The sequence below is a fragment of the Narcine bancroftii genome, chromosome 2, assembly GCF_036971445.1.
Source record: "Narcine bancroftii isolate sNarBan1 chromosome 2, sNarBan1.hap1, whole genome shotgun sequence".
Lineage (NCBI taxonomy): Eukaryota > Metazoa > Chordata > Chondrichthyes > Torpediniformes > Narcinidae > Narcine > Narcine bancroftii.
In genome coordinates, this window is record NC_091470.1 from 295377133 (window position 1) to 295399643 (window position 22511).

The window sequence follows — 22511 nt, forward strand, 5'->3', positions numbered from 1 at the left end:
AAATATCAGACCAATATTTTTGATGTGTCAAGAAATAGGTACTTTCTTGCATTCAACCTGGCCATGCCCTAAAGTGAGGCATTTCTAGGAAGATTTGGGTAATCTGGAAAAAAAAAACTGGAATTTGATACCCTCAGGCCTGAATTATTTTTATTGGGGAACTTAGAAGACACAAGACCTAAAATGAGACTGTCGAAAAAAAAATCAATTAATATTCTTTAAGATCGCTTTAGCCATGGCCAGGAAATGCATAGCAGTTACTTGGAAATCTGATTCCCAACTAGGTTTAGACCGCTGGAAGATACAAATGCATAATTTTGTTCCCCTGGAGTTGATCACCTGTAAACCTCAGAAACAGGTATGATGTATTTTTAAGAATATGGAATTCATGCATAACGTACATCGGGGTAAATCTTTAATGATTCCCTCCTCGTCTCCCCCCTCCCCCCCCACCTCCAGTGCTCACAATGCTGAGTACTCTAGATCAGTCAAGTTTATTTGTCCCTTGATAGGAGTGGGGTTTATCCGAGGTGAAGCCAATCTTTTTCTTTTCTTCTTTCTTCTTGTTTTTTGGTGGCAGGGGGTTCCTCTTATTTTGTACTTCTTTCTCTCTATTATCCTTTTCTCCCTTTGGTTCAACATGGACATTGAATTGCATTTTTGTAGTCTTATTGTAATTTTTTTCTTTATAATAATTAAATCACATGTTGACTTTTTTCTCACTTTCTTTAATATCGACCTGCAGATCGATATTTGTATTATGTTAATATGATGGATATTGATGTTTTACTTTTGATTGTTCTTCATTTTGACTATGTTGATAGAAAATTCTCAAAATATTTTAAAAAAGGGTGAAAGGGGAAAAGTTTAGGGGAACATATTCACACAGAATGGTGAGAGTGTGGAACAAGCTTCCAGCTGAAATAGAAAATGTGGGCTCAATTTTAATATTTAAGAAGAATTTGGACAGGTGCATGGATGGGAGAGGTGTAGAGGGCTATGGGCTGGGTGCAAGTTAATGGGATTAGGCAATGAAAATGGTTCTGCACAGTCTAGAGGGGCCGAGGAGCCTGATTATGTACTGTATTTGTTCTATCGATACTGTAGTGCACCTCTAAACTTTTTATTTGTAAATAGGAATCAGTGTGGGGACTGACACAGAGGTGTGGGGAGACAGCAGGGCAGTGGGGTCAGTATGGGGACTGATACAAGGTAGTGGGGGGGGGGTATGAGAGTGTGTGCATATCTTCTTTACGTCTGGATTTCTGCTTCTGAAAACTCCCCATCTACCTTTGCTTGAATGGTCTGTTTAGCTTTCATCAGTTCTGCAAATTTCCCACATTTTTTCCTTTCTATTGGTAAAATCTATCCTAATCCACCAACTCCTGTCCAACATCATGGCACTGCTTGCTCTCTTATCTCTCTCTGCTATGGTTCTCATTCACCTCAATATTCTTTCCCCTTTTGATTTTACACCCACTTTCTCCTGATCTTGCAACACATCATTTTGCTATACCGATGTGCTGCCCCCTCTCTTCCAGATGCACATCAAGCTGAAAGACAAGCCCAGTAAAGCATATGATGGTTTGTGAAAATATCAAAACATTTTTAATTGATTGTCAGTAACACAAACAACTTTGCAATGAGAAGCAGCAGGAAATACATCAGAAGAGGTTACAAATAGTGCATAAAGATCTCAGCAGATGAGTTGTGATGTTTTGGATATGAAAATAAGTGTGCTTGGTGATGGTAATGAATCTCATTTCAGGACCAGATTCAACATTAAAATTGCTAATGTTCAGATTTTAAAATAGCCATGGACAATAACATAATCAGCTATAGAAATTAAATATTTTTGCTTCATACCTCTGAATACTTAAGATTGAATAAATTTGAGTACATTAATATTTCAGGCAAGTCAACCAGTCAAACAATTTAGAGATTGTATGGATCAAAGAGAGGTGAAGCACCCCTGGAGCTGTTAATGCATAGAAAACAACACTTTCCTCAGATGTAAAAGGTAGAATGAAGGATCAAAGTATAAACTAAAAAAAACCAAAAGCTGAAGATTAACTGGAAATACAATGCTGCTTCATTTTGGAACACCAGTTGTTACATTTAGCACCAAGGATTGCAGTATTTCACCTCTGGATCAAAATAGGGGAAAACATTTGTCAGTACACCCATATCCCAAAACTACCAGCAAAGAAGTCGGTTCATTGGGGGACACTATGGATAACAGTATGGACAGAGGGAAAAGAAGTACTGAGGAATATTCTCCTGCTACAGCCTCATTGAAAAGAATAAAGAGTGGCATGCCTAGCAGGATAACACTGATTACAGCCTCAAGAATATGAAGTAAAAAAACCCAAGAAAGTGAACAGCAATATTAGATCAAGACAAAAATAATTGAAACCAAAGTAAATGAAGAAAACACGATCAGTGTCATTACTCTTTTATTGACTGATTACAGGCTAATCAAAACAAAGTCAAATTTTGTGTTGCAGCAGGAAAATCTTAAGAATTTTATTATACTTGGATGACTGATATATTATTAGGCCAGTGTACTAACTAACATAAATGTAAAATGCTACATTATGGTGAAAATATCAATAATTTTTTACTTTACCCAGTTAGACATATTTTTAATAGAAATAAGGGGTCTAATGTGCTATGCCTGCCTCTCTCGATTCATGCTCTTTGTACCTTAGATAAACTGAACATTTGAACATACTTAATAGATTTCTGCTTTCAAGGGTGGCTTTTGGCAATTGCCAAAGAAATTTTAAATATTATGAAAACAGTTCTTCACTTTTAAGAAATAGTTTTATGACATTTGCTCTAAATATGCTAATTTTGAAGCGATTATTGAAGGCAATTACTTACATTGCCCCAGCAATGAAATTGTTGAGAAGTGCTCATGTTACTCAACAATGGAAAATATAGTTGTGTAAAATTTGGAAGATTGTGAATGCTGGATCAGATGAAATTTAAGACCAAGATCACCAACTTTCTGTTAGCCAAGAGCATCAAGAGATGTAAATCAAAAGGCACCTAAATGGCAGGAAAGACATTATCTGATGAATCAGTTTGAGGGGAAAATGGCCAGCCCCTCTACCTCTTCAGCATTCAGATTTTCTCCCAAAGCTCAAGATATGATCAAAGTAATTCAAAAATACCAGAGTGGTTTTGCAGAGCTCGAGTCTGTCCATCCTCAGTAGGAGTAATCAGATCCCATATAAATCCTTTGATCTTCTCATCTCCTCTGTAATGGTTTAAGCAGTACACAAGGATAGTGCGGCAGATAGTTTCCACATCATGTTCTGTCAACTGACGTTTAAAACGACCATGGGATAGTATGTCACTCCATCGGCCCCAACTGGGGGAAAAAAAACAAATATTAAGGTAGTGGCATTGAGCCATGCATACTTGGTACAGGATACAAATCTGATCAAGGTGGGAGAGGGAGGATGAAATAGAAAAAATACAGCTTTTCGAAAAGTAGAAGCAGCGAGAGTGGGTCGTCTGAGACAAAGAACAAAAAGTTATGATGGCAAAGGTAATTGCTGTGATAGTGAAGAAGTTGGGAGTAGGGAGGAGTGAGCAGCAAAGGTGAGCTGGGGAGGCTGAGATCGAGAATGCAGCAGCAGGAGGCTGAAGTAACAGTCAACAGAGTAAAAGACAGCAGGAATAGCACACTGGGTGAGGAAAGAGGCAGTGAAATGCAGTGGAGATAGAAGTGGAGGCAAAAATACATGAAGACAGGGATATGTGAATAAAAGTAAGGCAAAATAAAGTGTAATGGAGAGGGGATAGACCTGGGTAAACAGGGTGGTGGTGGGCAATTTGAAACAGAGGTGGACTGATCAAACAAATATGACAGCTAATTTATACAAATCAAGATCCCATAAACTTGTTACAAATGGAGTTATTCAGAGGACAGTTGTCCAGTACAAAAATCATGCCCTGATTTCAAGTGTCACCTTGTGATCTCGTGTCCATCCAGGCATTACCAAATTTTAATTTAACAAGTCAACATCTTTGATAATGCAATGATTTCTAAACAGAGGACAGAATTATTAGCTTCCCAACTACACCCATCTCAAACCCAATTTGTACAATGGGTCACAGTATTTCAATATGAAATTACCAGGTCAACTCCTGACAAATGTTTAGTCTACACAACTAATACACAAACAAATAAATTTAGTAATTCCATAACATGCAATTGATGATTTAGAAAATACATCCACAGAATTATAAGGACTCTTGCTTATGAACTTACTAACAAGCCCCAACAAAATTTTAAGTTTGATGGCAGAGAAATGCCTCTGTATTACATTGAACAAATACCAACATGATGCCTCTTCAAATTATTCTCTCCCATAAGATTCCCAAGGGCTTTTGCACATCTTTTGAAGCAGAATACCAGATTTCTTCACCTTTAGAAGTTCATTCAGCTGATGTTTTATTAATAGTTGATGTCTTATGATTAATGTTGCCGGTAAGAGGCAGGTGTGCAACATATGGCATGAACCCAAGTTGGAATCAAACACAGCAGCAGTCTTTTTAGTTCATCTTTTTACATTCCAACAGAGGAATTGGTTGCAGAACCCCTGCTTCCTCTTTATCACCCCAATTTTCGTTTATCTTCCTCAGTCTTTGTATCAATATTTTCCACTTGTTCCTCACAGATTTTCTACCCAACTCAGTGTTACCCTTATATCTGAAGAGCTTCCACCATTCATTCAGCTATCGTCAAGCACATTCATTGCATTCACCAAGAACTATAAAAGCAACATTCAAATGCTTCTCATTTCAACTACTACTATTAATCTTTCACTATTCCACTCTTAAAGAACAAACTTTTCATTTTTAATACACAATAGTGCGGAGAAACTCAGCAGGTCAAGCAGCAAGGGCAGAAGATAAAAAGGCTGAAAAGTGATAGTGGGAGGGGGTAGCTTCCTGAATGGAGAGGGAAGATTGTGGAGAGCTGGAGGAAAAGAGAGATGCAGGGAGGGGCCTAACTGGAACCGGAAAAGTCGATGACAACTGGTTGGAGAATGTCCAGATGGAATATTAGGTGTGGTTCTTCCAGTTTGTGGATGGCCTTGGTCTGGCAGTACATGAGGCCATGGACAGACATGAGAGGTTCACCTGCCCGATCAAACTTTTAACTTCTTCCGGGTAGTTAAAGAAATATTTTTATATTGGAAATTGCGCTACAAGTCACTGATTCCAAGAGCACACAGTGCCTTATGGTTCAAACAATCACATTTCTGGTTGATGATGATAGTGGCCATCCACATCAACATCCCTCCTCTCCGCCTCAAAAACATTGTATGTTTTTGATGGGAGATTTGCTCTTCTATTAACAAATACCAGCATTTGGAATGGGGTACAGGAAATACAAACAGAGGATGGGAAAATGGTGATATCCTTTCTTTGTTGAATACACTATATTTGGTCAAGCTGGCAGTTGTGCTGTAACTGTTGCGTGCCACTCATCATGCCAAATGTAAAACTTTCCTAGCTCTTACAGGTTTCATTATTAAAGACTGCAAATAAAAGTGAATTGTACACAATACGTACAGACCTCATGATAGGGAGATAATTGAAGCAACTGAAAAAGGTTAGACTTAGGAAAATTAAGGGAAAATTCAGATGCTCAAAGCCTGAAGTGGAAAAAAAAATGTTGGAAACAGGTTTGGCACATTTGTGGAAATATATTTCAAGACCAAGTGTCTTCAATCTCAAATGCTCACTGTATTTTTTTAACCACAGATGTGGTTGACCTCCTGAGTGTTTCCAGCATTTCTGTTAGACTTGATAGACAGCCTGAGGAAATAATGCAGCAATATTCTAAGACAGAAACAACTACTCTGCAATAACCAGAATCGTACACCTTACTTAGTATAATTCTGACAATGGATCTAAATCTAAATTTCACTCACAACAATTTGCTGATGCATCTTTAGTTGCAATATTACCTTGAAGTTGAAGGCAGTTATTCCTAACTCAGCTTGTATCCATATTTGAAAAGGTTATGAAGTTTTGACACAAGTGGTCACACTGAGTATTTGCAGGCATGTTATCAATGCTAAATGTTTGAAAAGACTGATAAGATTAAGTGGATTTGATTGAATGGTTTTTGTGATTTTGTAATGTATAGGACAGTGATGGCTGGAATAAGATGGGATTGTTTGCTTTCTGCATTTTTATTGTATACTCCATGATTGCAGAGGATGAAAATGCTCAAGGAGCTTCTTCCTCCTATTAGTTGATTAATAATCCACTGGATGTGCAGAGAATGCCAAGTTCTTGCCTGCTCTGTTACTTTTAGGATTACAGAAATGTTTTTTTCATGGTGCTTCTGGTTTGTAAAACATTTGTTATAATTTCAACAGACTGACAACTCATGGTTTAATTCAGATTCCTTTATAGGTGATAATGGTGATAGTAGGTGCAGATATAACGGAACATGAAGAGAATATCATTCTGTAACCATGCGTGCCATTTCCGCAAGCAGAACTTCAAATTACGCATCTATGCCAGAGAAGTTTCCATTTCCTGAATTGAAGAGTAGGCTTAACAAGGCAGAAGCTCATGCTCTTGGACATTTAAGAAGATGACAAAATTTCCACCCCCACTGAGAATGTGGCAAGTCCTTGGAACTCTCTACTCTGTGGTGGAGTTTGACTTTGGTCCATAAAACATGGATTAACAAAATATCTGTTTATTAAAAGAATCAAGGAATATGAGGACAAGTATTGGGGGTCTAGGATCTGCCATGATCTTGCTGAACAATAAAGTAGGTTTAAGGGGTTACTTACACTGTTTTATTATTCACAATTTCCCAATCTTTCCTGACTTCTCTTTTACAGGTAGTGGATTAAATTTGATCACTGGAATAAATCGAGTAAATTTACCTTACTTGAACTACAAACACAGATATATTTATTGTCTTTCAGCTATGAAAACCAGAACTTATAAGTACCCCAAATGCAATTCCTACAGTGCCCTGAACAATGTAGATTCCATTGCCTTTAAAATCTACCATAATTTCTTTACCATTTGCCTTTTTCTCTGTTTGTTGCACTTGCATGTTTATTCCTTTGCAAATTATGAAGTGAGCCAGATCTCTGTGCATTATTTACCAGCCTCTAACTTTGGTGGAAACAAATTATTGGCCTTTATTTTACAAGCAAGAGATAGGAGTTATGCCTGTATCTGCTTGCTTTTAGACGTTTTAAAAGATGCAAGTCGAGACTCTCACAGGAAAGTCGAAGTTCTAAACTTGTGCATAGCTGACCATTGATCCAGTGTCTGCTGGACTCCTCATGGAGTAATAAGAAGAAATCAAAACTCTCAAATGATTTCTCAGACATCAGCCAGGATAGTCACCTGCTCAACCTCTGAAAAATTAACTTTATACAGGCCCAGCAAGCTGATCATTTCAACTGTAAATGTTAGCACCCAGTCGTTTAAATATAAGGTAATATAATTTTCCTTGTAAATTTAAAAAGGTGTTTAAATGCTTATTAGCATTTAAAATTACTTATTAAAGAAAGATTCTTTTTACAGTTTTTTTTAAACAAATGTTTTACTCCTTTTCTTGAAATGTGATGAAAACAAGACATTGGAGAGGCCAAATTTGGAGTATTGTGTGCAGTTTAGGTTATCTACCTACAGGAAAGATATGAATAGTGTTGAAAAAGAGCAGAGAAAATTTACAAGGATTTTGCCAGAACTTGAAGAGGTGAGTTATTGAGCAAGGATGAATACACTTTGACTTTATTCCTGGAGCTGAGAATTAAGATTTGGTAGAGTTATGCAAGATTATGAGGAGTATAGATAGGGTAAATGCAAGCAGGGTTAGGCTTGGGGTTTTTCCACTGAGGTTGGGTGAGAAAAGAACAAGAAGCCACGGGCAAATAGTGAAAAGTGAAATATTTAAGGAGAACATTTCAATCACAGGGCAGTGAAAGTATGGAATAAGCTGCCAGCAAAAAAAGTGGATGCAGGTTGAAATTAAATGTTTAAAAGAAATTTGTGTAGGTATATGGATGAGAGGGGCATGGAGAGTTATAGTCGATAGAACACGGCAGAAAAATAATTTGGCATGGACTAGATGGGCCAAAGGACCTGTTTCTGTGATGTAAAGTTGTAGGGTCTCTGAACTGAGTGGCTCTTTTAATGTCAATCTTTATTGTCCAAATCACATTGATAATCACCTCGTTATTTATGGCTAATGATTAAAGGTGCCAAAAATGGACTAACAAGTTCGTGGGATGGGAGCAAAGTACAAGTCCAGTACCTTCGAGAGGAGGGGTGGAAAAGTTGAGTAGTGGCTAAGAAATAGCCTAGCTACTTCAACAAAACATCGAGGATGATTTTACAAGAAACTCCAGTTAGAAATGAACGGTGGAGCAGCAAGGTTTCTCCCAGGTTATGATGAAGGAGCAGTAATAAAGGATAGGAATGGAGCTTCAGTAGATGTGCTCATAAAAAGGAAAAGCGAGGGAACGACCGAGTGATGCTGGTTCCATTCCATTCTAAATTCACAAAAGCGATAATCATCAAGAAAGAAAATATATTGACTAAGTTAAGTTGTTGGTATGAAAGGTTCTGCAGGATTGAACATTTGGTAGACATGCTTGGTTGACGATCCAATGGTGCAAAGCTACCATGTGTGGGATGATAACTAAATGCCTCCATGTCAAGATTTCCAGCTAAAAGATAGGTGGAAATCCTTCTACTTTTCAATTAAAATGGACAGAGTTTGCTATGATGTGAATATTTAACAAAAGGAAACTTCTCAAATAGTTGATGTCAGGCTCGCAATAAATTTACAAGCAACGTAACCATCAAAAATGATGGGCATAATGTTACCAGCATACAGGCAAAAAATAACACTATGCTTGCAGAAGAGGAAATAAAAACTTCAGGAATCAGTAGAGAAGGACCAGAATTTGAAACAAATTGATAATCAGTCTTGAAAAGGGGCAGAAATAATTTACAAAGTGGAAATTTCAACTTTATTTAAATGCATCTGCAACTCACCCATATACCAACAAGTTCTTCTCCACTCGAAAGCACTCAGTCCTTGGATAACCATGGGACCTGTCCTGTGGTCTACGGGGTTTCCCAGTCTTTTCTTCAGATTCACTTTCCAAATCGGAAAATTCCATTAGTTCATCTTCCTTAATTGCATTGTAGTGTCTTGTTTGCTTTCTTACTCTTGGTGTATCAATCACCAAGTTGTTCTGCAAAAGGAGGCAGCACATGAGCAAACATATTTATCTGTTTTTAACATGACACACAGAACACAACATGCTGCTTACCCTTCCATTTATTGCATCAATATCCAATTCAGCTTTCTTTGCCCATTTTTGCCAAAAGTTTGGATCATCAAGGGAAATATCTGTTCTATTTCCAGAAGCCACGAAGCTAGCCTGAATAGTTTTACAAATAAACAAAAACCGCAATGTTAAGAGAATTCAATATAATTTACTTTAACATAATATATCTTTGGTATCAATCTTTTGTACTCTCTCATGTGGTATACATGCTATGGAAACACACATTTTATATTGGCATTCACCTTTGCAAAAGTAGAGCCTTTTCCTTCGGACTCGATAGTTATTGTATGGGTGCGTCTTAAGAGAATCTGGTCAATATCTTCCTCACAGAATTTTGAACCTTCATCCTCTTCATCCATCAGGGCACCATATGCTCCTTTCCTTAAAAGATCTTCGATTTCTTTTTTGGATAGTTGCTGTACCTGTATATTTTGAATTTTAGACAACGATCCTAATTAAATATTGATCTTAATGTTATAAACTAAATAACCTGAAAAAATGAGTCTGAGAGTCACACATTATACAAAAATACATACTCCATTGGCACTATTTTCTCTTCCACTCATTGATTGCAGAACAGCTTTGTCCAATCCAAGTTTAAGACTAGCTTTATCAAACATCTCTCGTTCATAAGAGTTCCTCGTTATTAGCCGATACACTTTCACTGCTTTACTTTGCCCAATTCTGTGACATCGAGCTTGAGCCTGTTGGAATAGAACATTCTTAAGTGGACAACATCAATGTTTGGGTTACTGCCTCTTGCTAAAACACAACTTAAAACAACATAAACATAAATTTATACACAATTCTCACCTGAAGATCATTTTGTGGGTTCCAATCAGAATCAAAGATGATGCAGGTGTCTGCAGCAGTCAGGTTAATCCCTAAGCCTCCAGCACGGGTGCATAGCAGGAAAACAAAACGATCTGAGTCAGGTTTTGAGAAGCGGTCAATTGCTGCTTGACGAAGATTTCCCCTCACACGACCATCAATGCGCTCATATAGGTGCCTGGAAAGTATTTTTGATAATTTTTTTAAATGTTTCTTTCCAGATTTTGTTAACGTTTATTGTCTAGACAGCAGCAATTCAAGCCAGCTGTTCACCTTCCAACTCAACAGCAATTAGGAATGGGCCATGAATAATATTAAAAAGTTAAAAAATGAAATTCCTTCAAATCAAGAAACATTTAAAATTATCTAATCATTAAAAGTTTGAAGAGAAAGATGTTTTGATATACTCAAATTCAACTATAAAGCAACATTAGTGAAAGTGAGTGAGTCCTTGGTATAGTATTCAAAAGAGTCATATTTCCAGTTCAATTGCATGAACAATCCATGTATAAATTTTTCTGTTAAGAACAACCACTTGATTGACATCCAAAGTTTACCGTTTACCAATCTGATGGGCCAAAAGACAATAAAATACTTCACATGGACTGGCAATTTTATCTAATTTTACATTCAAGACGAAATACATGCCTCCAAATGTGTCAGGATTGTCTGCATTAAGAACCATGAGTCATCAACAATTGCACTGGATGAACTAAAAATGGACCGATTAGTCTTCGATCCAACGTTTCACATTTTTAGGCAGAGTAGAGAGATGTATTATAGTTTTACAATGTTTTATGGTCCACCAATTTAAGATCAAGACGGTTATGACAGTATTAACATAACCATACTAATACCAGCAAAATTTCAAGTCCTCTGGTGACATTCAACATTAGCTCATCTCACTCTTTAAAGAGCAAGTTACATAAATCTGTACCAAAATATTCTTTTTGGTTAAGTTTTAGGCAGATGCAAACCTACAGGCAGCCAAAGTAAGGATTATCAGTTAAGTCGCCCATTAATGGAATACAAATAAAACTGCAGTTGCTGGAATTTGAAATCAAAATCAAAAATCTGGAAGAACTCAGCAGCATCTGATGAAAGAGGAGGTTCTGAGGGTCACTGCCCCTGAACATTGACTGATTTTTCTTTCCATAGATGCTGTTTATCTATCTGGATTTTTCCAGCTATTATTATTCCCTTCACAATCAAATTTGGTGAATTGCATACAATTTGTAATCACCTGATAATCAGTTTTTTTTGGACAAAATTTACCCTTCTATGTGTCCCATTTCTTCGGGATTTTAAATAGACTGTTTTCTGAGTAAATTGTGGTTCATTAGACTCTGCTCTGAGTCATATCTCTATTTCATCTTAAACTCAATTGTTAAACTTGGTCAAAAAATGGTAATTAAAAAATCGAGAGGGGGAAGTATGTCCCTAAAACTTAGATTATTTTAAAAAATGCACTTTACAAAGGTGCATCCCCCAGGTAAGGCTGTAGGAAGTAAATCTGCTTCTAACTGCCGATATTGCTTTTTACCAGCCAGGCAGACCTTCTCACAGTGCAAACCAATCACAAAGACCAATGTTAAAGTATAAATTTTGTAATTTCAATAACATTATTTTAATTTCTACAATCCTGTCCACTTTGATTAAAAAAAATTAAGCAACTTATTTTGTCCCAAGTGGTTTGCCATATATTTTGCCAAATGATTTTGGCTATCCATAATCCTGTATTAAATTAGCACTTATCTCAGAATCTAAAAATACAAATTGTTCAGCATACTTTGATCATCCATCAGCCAATTTCATGCAATTCTTAGTGGTTTCCTGTTTTGCAACCAAACAAGAAAAACAACCATTTTGCCCACAATATCAAAGAGCAAGGCTACGAGCATTGAAGAAACAATTAGGGAAAAATTTGAGAAAGTCTTGTTAAACCTTTCACAAGCCTAGTGTACTGTACAAGAAAAGGTTTATAGTATTTTAATAGCAGACTTACAGGAACTAAGATTTATTGGAAAGTGTGAATGTGGAGATTAAGTAATGAATATCCAGAGATTGTATTTATTGGTAGAATCATCAAGATTTCATACAACTCAAATGCACGACTTGCTCATTTACAAAATTGTCTTCTTGCCATGTAAAATCTGCCTAAGCCCTCAACTTCCTGAAGTACCACCAATGAACCGTTTATTATTTTTCATGCTCCTGACCTCAGCAGCAGAGATCTGACAGTGAGTTCTTCCAGATAGAGCACAAATTCACATAATGCTTCTCCAGATGAACAGATAATTGGAAAATTGTTTATTAGACCAACCCACAGGCATCAATTAACAAATTTAATTTTGAACACTTCAAGCCTCACCTTCGTTGAATGAGGTAGTCCTCAAGGATATCCAAGCAGCGCACCATCTGGGAAAATATAAGCACCTTGTGGCCACCAGCCTTCAGTTTGGGCAGCAACTTGTCAATCAGCACTAGTTTACCAGCAGCTTGGATCATAGCTTGAAGCTGAAAATCTTGTGCATCAGGATTGTGAGTTTCTTTAAACTCCTCCAAAATCTTCTCTTCAGCACCTTCACAAACCAAAAATGGAAAAAAAAAATAGAAGAACAGTCCAGAATCATACGAGAACTATTTTTGAGTTATTAATAGATTAAAGGTAAATTTTGAGGCCAATTACTAAAACACCATGATGCAGAATCAGTTCCAGTAAACGTTCTTATTTATAATTCTTGAGAAGCAAATAATTAAACTAAAAAATCTTGGTGTATTTGGTAAGTTTAATAAAAAGAGTCCCATATCTGGGGAATAAATTAATATTTGTGCTATGACAGCAGACAAAAAAAATTTCCAAATAAAAATTTCACTCAGAAAAGTTCAATTCATTCAACTTAAGCACTTTAACCTAAAATGGCCTAAAATTCAAGCAGTTAAGTAACAATTAAGTAATCATTTCAATTACTTAAATCAAGTTATTTAACAGTTTAAGCACAAGAGGATTCTGAAACATTAGTAGACGATGTAATTTTAAAATCAAGACAAATGAAAGGTTGATCATGAAGCAATTAATTATTTACAATCACCTCTTTGCTGACAAGTTGGTATAGCATCAAAACAGGACAAAACTGACTTATCTAATTAAACCTATTCATTCTACATTTTTTCATGGATAAACTCCAGCCAACTAAAAATTTCTGGAATATTAAACTGAATTCCCAAAGCACAAGCTTTTGCCTTGAAGAAACTAAATCTAAAATTTCATGCTACTTGTATCAATTTTTCCTGGTGGTTTATTTGACTTCACTGTCAATTTCATAGCACATAAATCAATACTGCTAATTCAAAATAATAGAATTTCTTAGGGCAAATTGTTATTCTTGAGTTCTTTTGACAGCTTTACGGGATAGTTAGAAAAAAATAACTGAAGGCTCTGTTGAAAGGATCCATTTTAAGATGGATTTAGAGTGGAAATAGACAGAAATTAAAGAGGTTAATCAGGATGTTCTACAGAACATGTGAAAAACATCACAAGGCTTTCCCAACACTGAAATAGGAGTGGAGTTAGAAGAGCCCATTCAAAATGTCAATTTAAAGCTTTAAAGTTGACGTGCTCATTTTAACTGCTGCCAGAATGAGTTTGTCATAGCCTTCTGGCCTTGACCCGACAGAGTTAACTGACTGGACTAAATAAAATTATGATGGAACTATTTTGATGTAGTCTCGTCTCAACCAATTTTTAGCAGCAACTCTGCTTTCACTCGGTAAGCAATTTTTTACTGTCTCTTCTTTGGCTTGGCTTCGCGGACGAAGATTTATGGAGGGGGTAAATGTCCACGTCAGCTGCAGGCTCGTTTGTGGCTGACAAGTCCGATGCGGGACAGACAGACACAGTTGCAGCGGTTGCAGGGGAAAATTGGTTGGTTGGGGTTGGGTGTTGGGTTTTTCCTCCTTTGCCTTTTGTCAGTGAGGTGTACAACTGAAAAATTGCATACAACACAAATTCTAGGATTGATCTAATGTACAGTGCAACATACAAATTTTATCAGCTGAGACCCCAATTATCTGCTCAACTTAAAGTAATAAGGGTCTCATGCACAATTTTCTGAAGGAAAGAAGATTCTTTTGCATTGTGAGCAACATTCTCAGAGAATACCCAGTTATTCATCTTGGCTATGTGTGAACACTCTGCCTCAATAACCTACTTAATAACAGAATGCAGCTCTAAATTGGATGCAAATTTCACATTTTCAGAACTTACTGATTGTGAACTGCTTTAGGACCCAAGAACCAAAAGGTGCTAAATGAATGCAACTCTTTGTATCGTGATATTTGCTACATTGGTGAAGAAATAGTATGTACAAGACTATACATATACTATTTTGGAAAACCTTTTACTATGGTTTTATCTGCTGACTGTATTCACAGGACCAGTATGAAGTAGACAACAATTTTGCTTACCCAGAGGCGATACACCACAAAATATTGTTGAACTGGCAAAATCATTAAATTAGATTTTAGTTTCTTTGGAAAGGCCATTCTATTAATATGCATCAATGGTGCAAAATTAAATTGCTACATTTTAAAGCAACAGCCACCAAGTAGCAGACACATTTTAAAATTTCTGCATGATCACTGAACAGTTACCATAAATTTCCAATAATCAGCCACCCCCGGGATAGATGGTGCATTCTATTGGATGATATTTTTATTAATTGGCTAATATGTTACAGCATGCATTAAAGATTTTCCAGCAATCATGACCCTGACCCTATCTGTGGCTACACATGCCACTCAAGGTTAGCCTAATTTCATGGTTGGCAAGATTCTGGAGTCCATTATTAAAGATGAGGTTTCAGAGTATTTGAAATCACAAGATAAAATAGGCCAAAGTCAACATGGCTTCCTTCAGGGAGCTCCTGCCTGAAAAAAATCTATTGAGGTAGTAACAAATAGGTTAGATAAGCAAAGGAGAATCAGTGGATGTTGTCTTAAATTTTCATAAGGTCTTTGACAATGTAACACAAGGCTGCTAAGCAATTCTTTTAGTCTCAGTCTTTATCACTGACTCACATTCTAGACCCGGGGTGTCAAACTCAAATTCACGGAGGGCCAAAATTAAAAACTTGGACTAAGTCGAGGGCTGAACTAAATAATTATTGAAAATTTTTAACAACATCTGCATGTTTTCTCTTCTTTCAACATATGTAATGTTAAACTTTAGGATACAACTTTAGGAGGATAATGTTACAGGTCAGGAGTAGGTAGCTCAAGTTCACCCTTTGCTTGACCTGAGGGAAACCTATTTGGTCCCTGTTGAGATGTAGTCAGCATTCACAGGCTGTGTTCATTTTGACCTGCATCAGGACTCAGCATTTCCTGGTCACTCCTCAAGCTCTAGGCCTCTATTCACCCTCGACCCACCATCCCTCTACCTGACCAGTCCTTTACCCAACCTCTACTCACCCCTCACTCCACTTGCTCTGCCTCTACCCACCTCATCCTATACACGCCCCTCTACTGCCTCTCCCCTCAACCTGTTCCTCCCTCTATCCGTCTCTCACCCTCTAATCACCCCTCCCCTACTCGCCCTGCCCCTCCCCTTTTACCTCTTCCCTATCCACCCCTCCTTCTACTCATCCCTCCCTCTAACTGCCCCTCGCACCACCATAACTTCCCCTGCCCATTACTCCTCACCTACACCCTCTGCCCACCCCTGCTTACCCACCCACTCAGGCCCAGCGCGCTGCCGATCAGCCTTTGCGGAACAGCGGGGGCCATGCGCATCCTGCCACGTCTGTCGCGCCGACAGGAAATCACAGGCGCTCGCCAATCCGCCGCACCGCTCGACAGGTGGGAGAAGTGACTGGTTGTGCGGGGAGCCTTCCAACTGGCTTGCCGGCTGATGACATCGACAGACTTCTCGTGTTACAATTTTGTTTTCCCCGTTCTCAAAGTTTGCTCGGTCAACCTGCAACACTCTTGCTCCCTCCGCGTCCCGTGGATCTGATGCCCGGGTGTTGTTAGGATTCCCAGCAGAAGGTTTGTGGAACTTTACCATTCTGGATTCCTTTTTGAGAATATTCTGGCCATCTTTTAAGGGGGTTGGTTTTAGGGGGGAGGGGGGTGGTTTTAGGGGGGAGGGGATAGTTAGGGGGTGGGGAAGGATGTGCAATGAAGTGGGAGGACGGTGGGGGTGACATTACCAAAAAACAGCATCAGCTCTCGCTGCAAGGTGGGCCACCTCTCGTAGCATGATCTTGCGGGCCAAATATAATTATATCGCGGGCCAAATTTGGCCCGCGGGCCAGAGCTTGACATGTGTGTTCTAGACTAACGAATGAGACAGATACTGAACCATCAGGATTTCCAAATGATCAGATGCCAGATTATCAGAATTTTACTGCATCTGGTTAGTGTTATTTAATAGCTGCCTTAGCAGAACAACAAAGGTGTCTACAGAATGGCAAGTAAAGAGCTTACCATTAATTAGGTATGGATGATTACAGCATTTTCTAAGTTCCATCATAGTATTCAGAAGGTTGGGCACATTGGTTTGACCAGCTCCTTTGGAGAGGAAAGCAAAGTTTCTCTCCAAAATAGCTCGGTAATATTTCTTTTGAATGTTGGTAAGTTCTACTTCAATGATGGTTTCTTCCTTTGGAGCCAGATTTTTTTCCACATCTTCCTTCAAACGTCGTAACATCATTGGTTTCAGAATAGCCTGAAGTTTTTGTACCTGCGATAGTTTTTCAAAAATGAGAGAATACCATTAAACAGCCTTTGTGAAAAACTAAGACAAAGATTGCAATACTGAAATTAAAAAAAAGAAACAGAACACTGGATGAACTAAACTGTTCAAGCACTGTCATTTTGGGATGAGACCCCCACATCAGACCCTGAGCTATAAAGGAAGTCTTCAAAGTTCATCCCTGGAGGGACAGAAATTTCAACTTGAAATACACAACAGTGCAAGAAAAACTCAGCAGGTCATGCAGGATCCTTCGAAGTAAAAGGCAATCAATGTTTCAGGCTTGAGCCCTTCATTGGGAATGAGTTTGTTCCTGACAAAGGGCTCAGGCCAAAACACTGATTGGCTTTTACATCCTATAGATGTTGCATGACCTGCTGAGTTTCTCCAGCACTTTTGTGTACTGCACTAGATCGCAGCATCAGCAGATTTAACTCAAATGTCAATTTACTGCCCTTTGCTGTCACTTTATTCTTCCACAATTTTTTTTTAAAAACATACTAGACAACATAGATTTGATGAAATCTAAACACTATAAAGGATCTAGACACTGGATTTCTATAGAGAAATACAGTAGATCCTAGTGGAAGTGTGGAATCAGGTGGTAAGATTCCACCCTATTATTTTGCAACCAGATAAGAAGCATGATCAGATGCTCATCAGTTGTCCCATTTTATTCCAAATGAATGCACAGCACTTTGCAATAATGAATGTTCTAAATTAATCTCTTCAAAAATCAACTTTAAAGGATCACTTAATAGCTATGAAAGAAGTAAATACCTGTTCTTCAGTTTTCAGATCACCAAACTCTTGCAGGAAGTTGGTCTCCGAGGGAAATCGAGAGGGCTCCAAGAAATTAAGCAAACTGAAAAGTTCTTCAACCGTGTTCTGTAATGGTGTCCCTGTCAGCAAAACCTTGTGTTCCTGCAGTAAAAGAAAAACCATTAGAAATAAAGATCTGTTAAATAAATGGAAATTAAATCAAAAACTGGTGATAAATGTAGAGCATTTCCAAATAATGATACACCCTCGTGAGTGGCCCCCTGCCCCCCCTTCACAAGATGACTTTCATGCTCCCAGTTTCTAAAACAAATGGGAAAAGAATCTTCAGGAGGGAGAATCAATTGAAGGCATCTGGCTCAGACATTGGACTTGCTGCATCCTGAAAACATGCACAAATCAAATGGCTGGAGTTCATGCAGATTTTTCAATCTCTTACTGCTACAGTCTGATGTCCCCACTTGCTTCAAAATGACATCCATCATACAGTGCCCAAAAAGAGCAAGATGACCAGCCTCACTGACCATTGGCCAGTGGCAGTTATGTCTACTGTGACAATTTGCATTGAGAGGTTGGCTATGAAGCAAATCAACTCCCGTCTCAGGAAGGACCTGGACCATTTCAATTTGTTTATCATCAACATAGGTCAATAGCAGATGTCAACCCACTGGCTCCTCACTCCATGTTCTATCACCTCAACCACAAGAACATCTACGTTAGGCTGTTGTTCTTGCCAGCAAAACAATTAAACTTGGGTACCTTGGCCTCAAGTTGTCCCTCCTCAACAGAATTCTCAACTTTCCCATTGACAGACCCCAATCAGTGTAGAATGACATCATCACAGCCTCATCATAGATCACCTCAAGGCTGCATGCTTAGTTCCAAAGTTTGGCTCCAAAGAAATGTTGGCCAACTAATGGGAATTGATGAGTCAGAATTTAGAATGAAGATCAAGAATATAGTGGTGCCAAATCAACCTTGCTCTCAACATCAGCATAACCAAGGAGCTTATCATGGATTTTTAGGAAGGGGAGGCCAAGAGACCACACAGGTGCCTTCGTTGAATGGTGGCAAGGTAGCAACTTTAAGCTCCATCAAGGCAAGATAGCAGACCAACACCTCTACTTTCTAAGAAGTCTGAGGAAATTTCACATATTGTCATGTGTATTGTGGAATCATAGCCTGATTTGGAAACGAGTGCCCAGGCATACCAAAGGCAAAATTCACTACCGACACCAAGCTCCTGTTCATTGAAAACATATGAGATGTGCCTTCAAAAAAAGCAGCCATCATTAGGAATCCTGTCTCCCTAGTTACAACTCTTCTTGTTTCTACCTTAATGCAGTTACAGAAATCTGAAATCCAGCATCTCAGTTTATAGACCAGTTTTATTCCAAAAGCTATCACATTCATTAATCTGCCCACTCTACCCTAACCATAAACAATTCTAGACTATCAAATGATCTGCCTGCACAAATGAAATATCCATAATTTTTTGCACTAACTGCAAGTGGGAATATTTGCTCATCTATTCTTTCATATGATCACTTTACCATCGCATGTTGTGGTAATTTGTTTTGTACTTTTGTGGTTGGTGTTTCTTGCTTACCTGTTTGTCTGCAGCAAGAATTTCATGCATTGTACTTGTACTGTAAGGCAATCAACTCTCATCATATTAAAAAGGCCAAAAACCAGATTTATTATTCACAGTATACAACTTATAGAAATTATACTTACGAGATCCATTAACTTTAGCCCTTCCAACAGTTTGCAGTTTCTGTTCTTTAGTCTGTGGGCTTCATCAATTATTACACAACGCCATGCAATATTGCGCAGTTCTGGGCAATCAGTTAAAATCATTTCAAATGTTGTAATGATGGCATGGAACTTGTATGCTCCCTGAATTATGCGACCCTTTTGACAAGAAGTACTCAATTAATTTCCTTTCTGAATTCAACACTTTGATAAAAAAATAACTAAAAATGTATTAATTCAATATATTTTGAGCAATGAACTCACTATAGGTTTCCATTTTCTATTATTCATTAAATACATCAGGGCAGGGTGGGGAACTTTACATTTTTAAACCTTACAAGATGTTCTAATTGCTGCATGTACAATAACTCATCTGAAAGAACATTGAATATTTTGTGGCAAATACAATTATCAGCCAAATTCAAAAACAAGACAAGCATTCTGTTTTGCATCAAGGACCGAAGAACGTTGCTTCGTCAGGTTGCACTGTGCAATCAGATGACAATAAACTTGACACCCTTGTGTAAAAAATGACACTAGAAACTCTTTTCACTACTATTAGCACGTGTATAACAATATTTATAAAAATTTAATCATGTTTTTCAGCTATTGTTCTAACACCTTTATTTTACATCCTTTGGCAAATGAATGTTTCCATGTATTCTAAATCATCCATTCTTAATGGGGGCCACAGCACATTTAAGGAATGGTCGGGGACAGGTGGGGAGGGGGAGACACACGGACTGCAATCATAATTTTTTTTGTGTAGTCAGTGGGAGAGAAGTGTGGTAAGAAACCAACTAAACTTTACTGCTTTACAGGGAAGTGGACCCATAACATTTGAGCAGATTTCTAAGGGGGCCATAGCCAAAAAAAGGTTGAGAATGGCTGCTCTACAATATTGGATAGACTATATAATATTCTACAGACTCCTTTTATCACAAGTTGTCCCAGGTGTCTGCACTATTGGATTTGAACTCGGTGCTGAAAATATCGTGGTAAGGTCACTATAGTGTACTATTCAAGTTGCAACAGGGCTAAATTAAAAAAGGCAGAATGCATGAATATTTTTAATGTAGTTTTAGTGGAGGAGTATATACTCAGTGCTTAAATTGGTAATGTGAATGTTACGGTAACTGTAAGCTGGTGGAGGAATTGAAAATGAATGAATAAATAGTCTCTTTGGAAAACAGTCAGTCAGTTGAAATATAAACCCCTGTCTCTCCTGATGCTTGGAGAAATGGAATTTTCAAGATCATAGGAATATTTTTTTCTTTATAAGAATGTAGGGCACTGGAAAGTATTGAAGTTTTTAGGGCCAAAGAGAAGACATTCAAGGGAATGCAAATCACCTGCAATATAATTGAATGGCCTATTCCATCATAATTGTCATACTGGTGGACACTCATTATTTGAGGCAGTGTACATTTTAATCTTCTGCAATGTGCTTATACTATTGATTTTGAATTAATTCCAAAATCATTAAAGAAATTGTTGGAAGCTTTAATTGTTACTCTTTACACGTATTGTCAGAACAAAATGTTATGTTGTTATTTGAACCTACAAAGGATTCTTTGGCAAAATCTTTCTTAATATTTTTGCTTAATGGAACATTTTGAGAGCAAATGCAAGACAAGAAAAAAGTTGGTTATGGGCATGTCAATCTTTGAAAGACACAAAACAGACTTCAATTCACCTATTGTCACAACAGATCAGTGGCAGATTCTATCTCGTTGGCTCTACACAGTGTTAGATCACGTAGATTTCAGGGACAATCATGTCAAGCTGTTCACTGACTCCAGTTCAGCGTTCACCACTATCATACCAGCAAAGCATAGGAATAAATTAAAGGACCTAGGTAACTGTTCTTCCTTCTGCAACTGGATACTCGACTTCCTCATCTGAACACCCCAATCAATGCAAATCGGTAACATCACCTCATCCACACTGAGCATAGAACCTTTGAGGACAGAAAAAGGCCCTTCTAGTCTATGCCAAACTATTATTCTGCCTGGCCCCACTGACCTGCACCCAGAGTATATCCCTCTACACCCCTCTCAACCAGATTGTCCTTAAATGTCAAAACTAAGCCTATATTTACCAATTTAGCTGGCAGCTCATTCAACACTCCCACAACTCTGCGTGACGAAGCCCCCCCACCCTTCCATGTTCCCTTTAACACAGGGGTACCAAGGCTGAGTGTTTCATCCGTATCTCTACTCCCTGTAAACACTTGACTGCGTAGCGAAGTTTGTCTCCATCTCTATCTACAAACCCATGTCTGTATGGGTTTCCTCCCACCCTTCAAAAACATATGGGGGTTGTAGGTTAATTGAGGTATTTGGGTGGCATAAGCTTGTGGGCCAGAAGGGCCTGTAACCATGCTGCATGTCTAAATTTAAAACTACCATTGCTGGTTGAATTACTGGAAGTGATGAGTCAGAATAGAGATCAAGAATCTGGTTGAGTAGTGCAAAACAATCTTGTTCTCTTCATCAACACCAGAAAACTTCTGGGAGTCCATATTTCAGAAGACCTCTCTTGAAGTCAGAACATTGAGGCAACTGTGAAGAAGGCATATCAATGCCTCTACTTTCTAAAAATTCTGAGGTGATTTGGCATGTTGTTGAATACTCTTTCATACTTCTACAGATGTACTGTGGAAAGTATACTCTGCATCATAATCTGGTTTGGGAATTCAGAATACCCAGGAATGCAGAAGGCTCCAAAAGGTAACAAACATAGCCAGGTCCATCACAGGCTATAACCTCCTTCCTATTCATTGTATGCATCTATAAAAAGTACTGCCTCATACAAATTTTTACTACCACCTTTGCGCAGAAGTTACAAAAGTCAGAAGACCAGCACCTGCAAGTTTAAGAACAGTTTCTTTCTAACAGCCTCTCCTTGTTACTTGAACCAGGAACTGCTTCAACACCACAAAAGGATTGGCTACATTGTTAAGTAGTTTTCTTTTGCACTAGGATAACTGCTCCCCACCATGACTACCAGCCCCCCCACAT

At 38.1% G+C, this 22511-nt stretch overlaps 1 protein-coding gene across 6 annotated transcripts in view; it reads right to left on the reverse strand.

The window, feature by feature from the left end:
- chd7 (chromodomain helicase DNA binding protein 7) overlaps positions 1 to 22511 on the reverse strand; it is a 283290-nt gene that overhangs the window by 72064 nt on the left and 188715 nt on the right. For all 6 annotated transcript variants that reach the window (XM_069921414.1, XM_069921413.1, XM_069921415.1 and 3 more), the window contains exons 13-22: positions 19471 to 19647; positions 17734 to 17877; positions 16686 to 16941; positions 12568 to 12778; positions 10179 to 10374; positions 9902 to 10069; positions 9608 to 9787; positions 9348 to 9458; positions 9067 to 9269; positions 3180 to 3379 (exon numbers count right to left, since the gene is read on the reverse strand). In XM_069921414.1, the coding sequence (XP_069777515.1) occupies positions 3180 to 3379; positions 9067 to 9269; positions 9348 to 9458; positions 9608 to 9787; positions 9902 to 10069; positions 10179 to 10374; positions 12568 to 12778; positions 16686 to 16941; positions 17734 to 17877; positions 19471 to 19647 (1846 nt within the window). The remainder of the gene's footprint in view (positions 1 to 3179; positions 3380 to 9066; positions 9270 to 9347; positions 9459 to 9607; positions 9788 to 9901; positions 10070 to 10178; positions 10375 to 12567; positions 12779 to 16685; positions 16942 to 17733; positions 17878 to 19470; positions 19648 to 22511) is intronic.